Source organism: Pholcus phalangioides, unplaced genomic scaffold, assembly GCF_987345545.1.
Source record: "Pholcus phalangioides strain wild (caught in Gottingen) unplaced genomic scaffold, Ppha-v1.0 ptg000002l_1, whole genome shotgun sequence".
Classification (NCBI taxonomy): domain Eukaryota; kingdom Metazoa; phylum Arthropoda; class Arachnida; order Araneae; family Pholcidae; genus Pholcus; species Pholcus phalangioides.
The window spans coordinates 5,963,641-5,975,676 of record NW_028301595.1 but is presented as its reverse complement, the minus strand read 5'-3'; the positions used below and the strand labels follow the sequence as shown (position 1 = coordinate 5,975,676).

General features: G+C 38.8%; 1 protein-coding gene across 1 annotated transcript in view; it reads left to right on the top strand.

The window, feature by feature from the left end:
• Nucleotides 1-1,372: 1,372 nt before the first annotated feature.
• Nucleotides 1,373-12,036, top strand: part of LOC149089136 (SH3 domain-binding glutamic acid-rich-like protein 3) — a 28,656-nt gene continuing 17,992 nt past the window's right edge. The window contains exons 1-2 of the mRNA XM_089237405.1: nt 1,373-1,579; nt 4,416-4,598. Coding sequence (XP_089093531.1) covers nt 1,535-1,579; nt 4,416-4,598 — 228 coding nt within the window. The 5' untranslated portion in view covers nt 1,373-1,534. The remainder of the gene's footprint in view (nt 1,580-4,415; nt 4,599-12,036) is intronic.

Genomic DNA, 12,036 nt, shown 5'->3' with positions numbered 1-12,036 from the left:
TCTTATTTACCAGTTCCATTAGTCGGCCGTGTGAACGAATTTTTGTTGTGTCAGCATGTCCTCAGCAGATTCTGAATCGTTAATGGCTAGAATTACATTGTCCTTTAACTCCGAAATAATCTCAAACGGCAAATATTGCAACAAAAAATTAAATAATTTCATTGCTTGAAAATTTTTATTACATAAGGCAATTTATGAGCGCGAATTATAACGCTAAAGCCGGGTTTTCCTAGGAATAGGTGTTTTGCTCCGCGTGAACCGAACAGTATAATTTCTCGTCGGCAGCAACGTGTTACATAATCACGCTACGCGTTTGTGTTTTCCTAGCGGAGCGCATCAGATCAGGGCTGCTGTATTATAGTATATGGCCTTGGCATCAGCTACTCTGTCATCTGCATGCTCCGGTTGGAAGGGAAGAGAATATCGGCAAAACCACGGCGCACGACGCATTTGACTCCTCCAGAAGCAGTCGGCCAATCACGCCCGATGTAAAGCGCTGTCGTCAGGCGTATTGCGCTCTATAGGAAAACAGTCATGCTGCTTTTCTTATTGGTGAGTGGACGGCGTGTCGCACTGGGCGAATCACGTTGCGCGCAGCACAGGAAACCTGTTCCTAGGAAAACCCAGCTTAACCATAGAAAACTTCAGCTTGGCGTAAAATAATTTAGCCAAGCTCGCATGTCACGTGACATAAAAAAACAAAACAAACGCGCGTTATCAGTTTTCGAGGGTAAAGCCGGATTTTCCTAGGAGCAGGTTTCCTGTCCTGTGCCGCGCGCAACGTAATTCGCCCGGCACGACACGCCGTTCACTCACCAATAAGAAAATCAGTATGACTGTTTTCCTACAGAGCGCAATACGCCTCACTACAGCGCTTTACGTAAGGCGTGATTGGCTGACTGCTTCTGGAGGAGTCAAACGAGTCGTGCGTCGCGGTTTTGCCGATATTCTCTTCACTCTTGTGTGTTTTCTTTTCCTCCCCTTCAAACCGGAGCATGCAGACGACAGAGTAGCTGATGCCAAAGCCATATACTTTATATAGCCGCCCTGGTCTGATGCACCTCGCTAGGAAAACACAAACGCGTATCGTGATTATGTAACACGTTTCTGTCTGCGCGAAATAGTCTAATTCGGTTCACGCTGCGCAACAAACCTATTCCTAGAAAAACCCGGCTTAACCGTAGCGAACTTCAGCTTGGCGTAAAATAATTTAGCCAAGCTCGCATGTCACGTGACATAAAAGAACAAAACAAACGCGGGTTATCAGTTTTCGAGGGTTACGGACTGTCTCGGGAAATACCGGACGTATGGTCACATTACTGACGTCATAAAATACTGCTTTTTTTCATTCGTTACTTGTTTTTGGTCTCCCGCAGGTTACAGACGCACGTTTTCCACGTCTGTGTGATTCATCGTCTGTGTTGTCATTTCCCCCTACCGCCCTCTAACTGTAACTGCACCATCAGCAGTGGCTGCTGGCTGATATAATTGTAAATAGGTGATTGAGAGATTGTTTTATTTGAAGCTAGTCAAGATGGTAATTAAGGTGTACGTGTCCGGAATTTCGGGTAACCACGAGGTAAATTAATTTGTATCCATTATCATTGAAGTTATAATTTCTCATGACTCTTCCCTATTTCTATTTTGACATCTGGTCCGCTTTTGTCCAAGGGGGGTGGGGTGGCCCAACGCCATCAATTCCACACCTGAACAACCACCCCTCGGGGGGGGGGGGTGTTCCGCTCAGAATTCATGAAGGACTGACTGCCATTCATCAATCTTGAACTGCAAGACTTACTACAAATTTATAGAATTTCATTTAAAAACACTTCTTCCGGAAAAGCTGGGAATTACAGGGTCAATAATTTAACTTGTAACGCGATTTTAGCTTTTGGTTAAACCACCGAAGTAGAGAATGGTTAAGAGATGCTAGCGAAGCAGTAGTAATTGGTGAGAGTAAGGGAAGCATTCTTTTTTTAATTGCTAAATAACACACAAATAATATCCAAAATTAGACAACAGAACAAATCGCTCTGCAGCTCTTGGGGAATCCAATCCGTCCGTCTGTCCCAGAGCTTAATAAATTTTTGTGGAAGAGAGAAAGCAACAGTAATTATATTATGTTTAATTCTATAGTCCGTTTCAGGCTAACTTTGCAGTGCAGAGAAAGGTAGAGAGAGTATTCCTTTGTCGCAAAATATATAGTTCCCATATAGCGGAGGCTTACGACAGGCCTGTAGCCAGAAATTTTGTTCGGCAGGGGGATAGAACAATAAATTTGGCTAGCTTTTTCTGGTCATTTTCTCACATTTGGGGGGGGGAACCCCTATGTCCCCCCCTCCTCTGCACTATGGCCTTGGGGGCCGTTCAAGTATTATGTAAGCAAATTTTTAGCCATTTTTGCCAGCAAAATGCTGACCTCCCCTCCTTGTCAGCAAATTTTCATCAGCTCTTCCCTTTTGAATCCTAACTCATATTTTCATAAAGGGTGGTTGATGACGTAAGCATTATCCAAACCCCCCCCCCCCTGTCATCAAAAGTCAGCAAATCGGAAACCCCCCCACATCGATGATGACGTAATACTTGAACGCCCCCTTGCCTTAAGATGATCATTTATGCAGAATATTTCAATTTTTTTTGATAATTGAAAAAATATTCTGAACCAATCTTATCTCTTTATTCGTTTAAAATTTTTAAATTAAAAATATACGTAAAAAAATATTTTTCTCAGTGAGAGTGGTGAGAATCAGCCATACCTTACTGCGACTGCGCATCAATACATTGGTTGAAAGGCTTCCGTTGTCATAGCAATGTGTGATACAGTTCCCTCGTAGCTTCCCCTTTACTGCAAAGTTAACTTGAAACGAACTATAAATACATTAAATTTTTTTCGTAAAACTTTGAGTTGTTCTATGATGTCGTGCTGGTAATTGGAGTTTATCCCCAGCTACGTTGGATGAGACCTTCTCTTGTGGTTTTGCGAATTGAAGTGTCGATCTCAGAACTAATATGTTGAACTCTAACGTGTTACTTATTCAAAGTTTGTTATAACAATAAATGTTTCATCTGGAACTTGCCTAGTTCACTTATTGCCTCTTGAGTCAATTGGATCCTTGAATCACGGGACCGTAGCATATAAATATGCTACGTGGAATTATATTCTGCTGAGGGACAATGCAGAACCTGCCTTGGGGGGGGGGGGATAATGGAACTTTGTTTTAATTGATTAAAAAAAATTTCAAATTTTTTGTGAATTTTTTTTCTTGATCAAGTCTATGAGTTCCGGGGGGCGGGTTCCCATCTCGGGATTTCTGGATTCCAAAAGTTGGCACGTCTGCAAGCAAAATAGTAAAATCCAGTCTGAGCAGACAAGCACAGAGAAAATAAACTTAACCAAGGCATCACATTTGGCAACTTTCTGAAGTCCATGCCACCTGTTTGTGAACATGGGAGTGACCAAGAGAATGAGCCAGGGATAGAGAGAGTGACCTAGGGAGTGAGGGACAATGCCAGTTATCAACCAAAGGTGTGACCTATAGTGTTCAAGCATAGGGGCAACGAAATGAGTGACCTGGTGAATGAACGATAAAAAGAGTAACCTACAGAGTGTAAGCATGTCAATGGCCTAGAGACAGATGTGTATTAACGGAGACAGGTTAATTTGAGGAATGAGTGATCAAGAAAATTAGACTAGAATATGGAGTGGTAAAAGTCCACAGGTGGCAAAGCCATAAATCTGCCTTTGAGGCGGAATCTATAGATACAACATGGGATCCGTGGGTCAGCCCAGCGAAATGGGATGATAGGAATAATTTTTTCTAAAAAGGGAGAGTGCGATGAAACAAAAAAAAAAAAAGGAAGACTAGCCAAATTATGTTTTAATGCAGAAAATGAATTTGTGTCTTCTAATGTAAGTTTTCCCAGGATTTTCAGAACCAACAGCAGCAGTTAATGTTACATAGATGTAAAAAATGGTATAGTGTCAAGGCTTGAATCTCGGGCGCCAGGTCCTTATGGTGACTATAAAAAATATTGGTGTCTAAGATTTTCTGTATACGATTGCTAAATTGGAGTCTGTGAATGACACAGAATTTTCTGATTTCATGACAGTGTGGCTTTTGACATAAAAAAAGGATACACCCCGAGTCCTGGAAATATTGAAAAGTATTTAGATCTATTTTCTTGAAATTAATATTCGTAACGTTGGAGAAATTTGGCTGGTGCCTAAAATTGTTTTTTTTTTTATTTGTCAAACCCTGGTACATGTTGTAGATGTGGTGTTATAAATATATAAAGATGCACGACACATTTATAAAGGGTATATTCTACACGTCTTGTGAAAAAATTTATTTCGCAAATCTCTGTGGAATTTGTTTGAGTTTTTTAATAAAAAATATATTTTTATATCGTTACAGATAAGAAAACAACAGCAGAGAGTTCTGTTTGTTCTGTCATCATTGAAACTAGAATTTCAGGAAGTAGATATAACGGAATACGAAAATGAGGAAGAGCGTAATTTCATGCGCACCCAATGCAAGTTGCAGAATAGACCGAATGCTCTGCCACCTCAGATATTCAATGACAGCGACTACTGTGGTGTAAGTTCTGTGTTGTAAAATTTTATATTTTAGTGCGGATTTTATGTTACTGAGAGTGAAACCTTTTATAAACATTGGATTAATTTTTTGCATAAATCTATATTGAATAGAAATTTTGTAAGTAAGACGAGTCTCCGAACCATTGGCCTAGAGGCTCTGACCAATCCAGAGCCACTGTGGTGGTCGAGTGGTCATAGTGACGGACTCGCATCGCAAGGATCTGGGTTCGAACCCCGTCGTCGCTACAGTGGTGGTCGACTGAAGTTGATTTCCTGTGGTTCCCAACTTCAAGGTGCAAATGCGAGCCGATCGCCCCCATTAAAAAGTCTCGCCACAGAGATTTGTAAAGTTTTTGAAGAATCACCAAAAATTAAATTTCAAAGCACACTTAATAAAGATATTAAACAGAAAGCAAATGATATGGATATTTTGACACAGTTAATTTTAAAAAAAGACTCGATTCAACCATCTCAACAAGGGAAAAACTGCAAAATTTTAACTCTTGCCCCTGTTTTATGGAACAAGGAAAAAATCTGTAAAGAGTTCAATGTCACTGAATATGTTGTGCGAAAAGCACGAGTGCTTTTAAGAGACAAGGGCATAATAGCTTTTCCTGAACCTAGAAAAGGGCATTCACTGGATAAAAAGGTAATAAATACTGTCATATCAGCCACCTGGTTGGGGATTTTGTCTGTTTTGGCGTTGTATTTGTACTTTTACCAATGTGATGGACACTCATGAATTATGCCAGAGTCAAAGGATAAAATGAGCATTGGAGAAAATGTATACGAACCAAAACTATTTTTATTGATAAACCTAAATGAGCTTTATTCAGCTTTTAAGTTGGAGCATCCAGATTTCTAAAAATAGGTTTGTCAAAGTTCTGCATGCTGCAACCCAAATGGTGTGCTGGTATGTTGTTCTGGTACACATTCATAAAAGAAAAATTTGAAGAATGGAATCCTGATGATCAAGTCACATATAACTCTTGGATATCCACTGATACGACTGAACAAGTTTAGGTTACTGTGACTTTAGGTGAGTACATGGAAAAGTTAATGAAAAAGCCTTGAAGTGTTTGTACCACACTCATTCATAACCAAATCCTAAGCCAAATATATAAAGGAAAAGGAGGTTAATCCAAAAACTGATGAGGGTATTGTCTTGACTTCTGAGAAAATTGCTCATTTGTCATCCAGGATGAAACACAAGGTTACCATTAGAAACAACAGTTCTCTCCATCCAGCTGTACTTTATAATCGTACAGCAAATGGTGAAGATCTAGTCATTTCAAGTTTTTGCATAATAGATGATTTAAAGCATGATGTTGCCTTTGTCCACGAAACGGAAAAATAATTGTAAAATACATCAAAGAAACATTTCAGAGTGTAAAAAAAAAATCATTATTTCAGTGATGGGTGTGGCCATTGATTCAGCTGAGAATTTTTTTTTTTTTTTTGCGAGAACAAAAATTGAAAACATTAAATTCCAGATGATCACAAAAGAAAATCTAGCAGGAGCCTGGAAGCAGTTAGAGATTCGTTTTCCAAAAGCAAAACATCCCTGGCACACATAGTTTTCACCACTATCAGAAGATACTATTGGAACAAATATAATCAGTTTTGATGAAAACTTTTGTACTATCTTTAATTTCCGAAACAACCATCAGTGAGGCAGTGTGTATAACTACATTGCATGTACTTATGAAGATCATTGGTTTTTCAGTATAGTTTTCTCTCTTTCTAAACGTGTAGATGAATGAGATGTCAAAGTTAAATTCTTACATCCCAATGGCCCTTCTAGATCTTTTCACTTACCTTCTAGAGGAGATATGTTTTATTCTATTGTGTAACATAAATTGCTTCCATCAATTCTCCAATGACAAAAGTATCTGAAAGGGTATACTATTTCCCCTAGAAAGACATGAATTCTATTAATCATCAATGTACAGTGCTGTTGGGAAAAAAAACCCTTGTCATTGTAAATGAAAACGCAAAGGCAAGCCATTGCTTTTTATTATAAAAAATATCAAAAATTAAATTTTAATAATTTTTTTGTGATCTGATTTTTTATTGCAACGGTTTAATTTTTTTTCTAGTTATCTGAATTTTTTTTGTGAGCTTATTTAGTGTAAATATCTTTGAATGTATTGAAAATTTGCAAAGTTATGATATATTTTCATATATATATACATACCCCCCCCCCCCAACTCCTCCAATGGAGCTAACTACTCCTCATCACATCTTCTTTAATTATAAAGCAAAATATTCCTCAGGCACTGCAAATGCCTGCGAAATAGTTATTCATTGCCAGTTTCCCATTCTGATTTCGATAAGCAATGCACTGCCATCATAAATACAACAGAATACTCTATGCACTGCAATACATATGTGATACACCACGATAGGCAATACAGCACAATAAGTAATGCACCACTATATGCAATGCACCACCATATCAGCAATACAGCAAATTAAGTAGTGATTCACCATATACGGTGTATCACAACACGCAAAGCACCACTATCGGCAATAAAGCACAATACTCAATTCACCACTATATGCAGTGCACCACAATACAGCACAAAATGCAATGTACCACCATCGGCAATAAGCAATGCACTAACATCAGCAATACTGCAAAATAAGTAGAGCACCATGATAAGGAATGCACCACAATACGCGATGCATCACAATAGGCAAAGTACCATAATATGTACCACAATACACCGTAAGCACTGCATTACAATACAGCACAATATGCAATGTATCACATTGAACAAAACACGATAATACGCAATGCCTCACAGTATGCAATGTATCGCATTGAACAAAACACGATAATACGCAATGCACCACAATATACACCAGCAATACAGCATGTGATGCACTACAATATGGAATGCACCACTATTTGCAGTATGATGCAATAAGCCCCAATATGCAATAAGCACTCATTAAAATAAGTAATACAGCATGCTATGCACTACAATACGCACAATGCATTACAATCAGTAGTGCACCACAATAAGCAATACAGTATAATATGCAATCCGCCACAATGCGCAAACGCGATGTATCTCATCAAGCAAAGCAGAATAATACGCAATGCACCTCGATATGCAATAAGAGCTGCATTATAATAAGCAATACAGCACGTTATGCACTATAGTACGTAATGCATAACAGTACAAATCAACAACCAGCAAAATCAGCAATGCACTGCAATCAGCGAAACATAGCAATAAGCAATTTACCACAATATGCAATACAGACTGCATTATAATAAGCAATACAGCATGCAATGCACTAAAATCAGCATTGTATTGACAGTGCACCACAATAAGTAATACAGCACAAAAGCAATACCCACTGCATTACAATAAGCAATACAGCACAATACGCAATAACCACTGCATTAGATTAAGCAATACACTACAATGCGCAATACAGCACAGTACGCAATGTATTGCAATACAGCAGTGTGCCACAATATGCAGTGCACCACAATACACCATAAGCACTGCATTAGAATAAGCAATATGGCACGTGATTCACTAAAATACGTAATGCATAACAACGTGCAATTTTCCAATATTTACAGTGCACCACAATAAGCAATGCAGCACAATGCCTCATGCAACGCAATACCGCATAATATGCAATGCATCGCACTAAACAAAGCACCATAATACGCAATGAGCCACAATAATCCATAAGCACTGCATTACAATAAGCAATACAGCACTCAGTGCATTACAACACGTAAAGCATCACAATCAGTAATGTAGTATAATCAGTAATATTGTACGCCACAAATAAGCAAAGCACTATAGTACGCAATGCACCACTGTTGGAGGCAGAGCGTGTCAACTGAGCTGAAGAAAGAAAAACAACGATCGGAAGTTTATTTTGAACTCTAACTTTTATTCTATAAAAGTTGCAAAAAAAGATCATTTACGTTCATCAGAAAATACGGCCGGCAATCAAAAGGGAGAGACAAATTGAATTCCGACATACATATATGAAAAAAACAGACATTGCACATATAGAGAAAAAACCCGTCTATATATCCGTGCTCCCGAGGGTGAGAACACGCCGCCGCCGATTTGCATATAGCATCGGAACAACCGGTTCCCACACATGCATGGAGGGGGGAAAAAAAGGAAAACAATCCAACAACCACAATACGCATTAAACGCGGCATTACAATGAGCAATACAGCACTACAATATGCAATGCACCGCAATCAGTAATGCACCATTATTTTTGCAGTGCCACAATAAGCAATGCAGCACAACGCGCATTGAGAAGCAAGAATTCATCCTCGAATCAAAATGAAACCTGTGAATTTCCCCATAAAGAGATCTGTCCATTGTCCCGCCCTGGGTACCCGGACCCTGTGTGCTGGGAGCACTGGTGATGTATACATACCTCTGGGTACATGCACAAAACTTGATCACTATAAGTCAAGTGGTTCCCGATGTCCCCAGGAGTTAAATGAAAACTTGACCCAAAATCGTAACTGACTTCCGTAACACAAAAACGTAACAGATTTCCGTCACTCATTTTCGTAACATAAAATCGTCACTAATTTCAGTTGCTTAGAAACAGGTCCTTTTCAAGTTTGTGATTTTATATTATAGAGTAGATAGGGCCCTTGTGAGCAAACTTTTGTCATCAGCTCTGCCTCTCTGAATCCTAACGCATATTGGTGGGATCAGAGACGTACACAGGGTGGGGGGGGGGGGGCATAGAGGGACTCGTAGCCCCTCCCACGATCAAAAATTTTTTTTAATGCAAAAAAGTATTTTTTTAATTGAAATTTTGGAAGAAAATACCTTTATATGTTGTTATAATCAATTTCTGTTAATTTCAATGTTATTTGAAGGCTATGAATGGAAAATTTATCTTTAATAAATTCATTGCGACCCACCCTCTAAGCCATATAATGATAAATCGCATAAAGACCCTTGGCCTGCAGACCAAATATGTCCCTGGGTGTTATCTAATGAGACATGCCCTCCTCAAACCTAATTTTGCAAAAATGAACTAAGCGGCACATTTACAGATCGCTTAAGTGTCCCGTGGTACAATTCCAGTGCAACCTTTCAAGCACTCTCAGATTCCCTACCTACGAGCCCTACCTACTACTGCTAAACCACACATGCACCCCGCCCACAACCCCCCGCGGAACCCCCAACGAATCGGTACATGCGGGAATGTGCGTGTACGTGTAGCGAAACCTGTCGTGAAGTTTTTTTTGTTTCTCTGTAATGCTTGTTATGTGTAGTGCTGCCATCTGCCACCAGATTTTCAAACTATGAGTGAAATGTTATGATTGAATGATTTTTCGTTGTAGGACTGTTGCTCTCTGTGGCGAGACTTTTTAACGGGGAGATCGGCTCGCATTTGCGCCTTGAAGTTGGGAACCACAGAAAACCAACTTCAGCCGACCACCACTGTGGGGTTTGAACCCGGATCCTCGCATCGTGAGTCCGTCACTATAACCACTCGACCACCACAGCGGCCATTTTTATTCTTCATTCTCCAATTCCATTTTTATCTTTCAAGTCATTTGACAGCAAAGGAACTGACTCAGTCATGTTTCAAACCAAGACATTTATTCAGTTCTCAAAAGAACACCATTACAAAATTTAGTAAAGAACACCTTGCTAACATTATTAAATTTTTTAGTATAATATTAAAAGATGAATTTATATCACAAACAGTTTAACATTACTGCACTTATCTGATACTGGTCCTGAATTTCGGCATGTGACTCAAGGAGTTCCATTTCCATTTGACTTCCAAAGTCCAACAGTTTTCCGATGGACGTCTTCAGAGTAGTTGATCTGGCGGAGACCGGTTTGTAATACTCCCAAAGTGGACGTAGCACACTGGATGCCGTATCACCACACACCAAGGCGCACTATTCGGAACTAGCACAACATTGGAACCTTTAGAAAACCAGTTAATGAATCGGCGCAAGCAAGTGACGCAAGTCCATCGATGAGGCATTGACCATCAGATGTCCGTTCGAAGAATGCCAAAGAACTCAATTTGCGGGAGTATTGGAGTCGGGATCCGACGAGATAGATGTTGAGGATAGCCAGAGTCGACCAAATCCATTAGATGTGGTTGATGATATCAACTTGATCAGCACCGAGGATATTAGACGTTGAGACTTTCCATCATCACATGGTATTGATTTGTTGCAGTACAATTTCTTCCAAGTGGGAAGAAACTGCTTAACTCTGCAAAAGACTGGTGCACTTATTAATTTGCATGCATAATTGAGTTAGTGAAGTTAAATTTACTTAATGTTATTATAGGAAATATACATTTGTTACAATCAAAAGCATAAATTCTAGCTTTTATGATAAATTATTAAAAGAAACTAGTTTCTTCGGGCTTATTTTTTTCCCATGGTTTTTTTAGCTTCGGAAGAAACTATCCAACCCTGGTCTGTAGTTTTTGTATTGTTTGCTTGTGAGTGTCCATGTTTCAGCTCCATAAGTCAGTGATGGTAGCACACACTGATTATATACTTTTCTTTTCAGGCATAATGGTATATTGCGCTTCAGAATCAGTTTTTGCCAACTGATGCTCCACCCGATCCTGATTCTTCTGTTTATTTCATTGAGTATGCAGTTGTCCATAGTAATATCCTGTCTGGATATACATAGTAGAGATGTGGGTGAAGAGTGAATTGGCTGAGAATGCTGAATATCAGCAGCAGAATGTCAGTTTTCTTAAAATTCATCACAATTATAAATAAAATTGGCGATTTTTAATTGAAAATAAAATTATTGAAAAATGCTAATCACTGTAAAGATTGCTAATATTTGCTGGACATGAATTGGCAAACACTGCAGGAAACGTGTCTACTACTTTCTACTTAACCATACAATGCAGCTTTTACACATTTCTTTACTGAATTTCTAATGAATTGGTGCATACCGGAATCTGTGTTCTGTGTGTGTGTGATCCTAACATATTTATGTTGTCAAGAAATGTCTTCTGGAGATCGTCTCCGATGCGAGTAGATGCTTTGCTTTTATATTTCAAGAAGCAGCTGGATGGTTTCTTGTCACCCAACTGCTTGCTGGAAATCAAGTCTTCCAGACATTGTGCCTCAGTATCCACATACTGGGTGTACTAGTGATCTATTAGAGCAGCAACATGCTGATATAAAGATTCTTAATTTATAAAAACATTGTTTTTATAAATTAAGAATCATTCTTGGCTCTCCCCCCAAAGAAATTTGACTGATGCCTATAATTTTTAAAATTCATCATGTCCTGAATTGCATCATTGACTGTTTTGACCAATTGTTTAGCACTGACAGTCTCCAAAAATATTGTTTTTATAAAACAATATTTTATAAATATTTTTAATTTTCTAATTCTTAATTTTAATTTTCTAATTCCGAAACC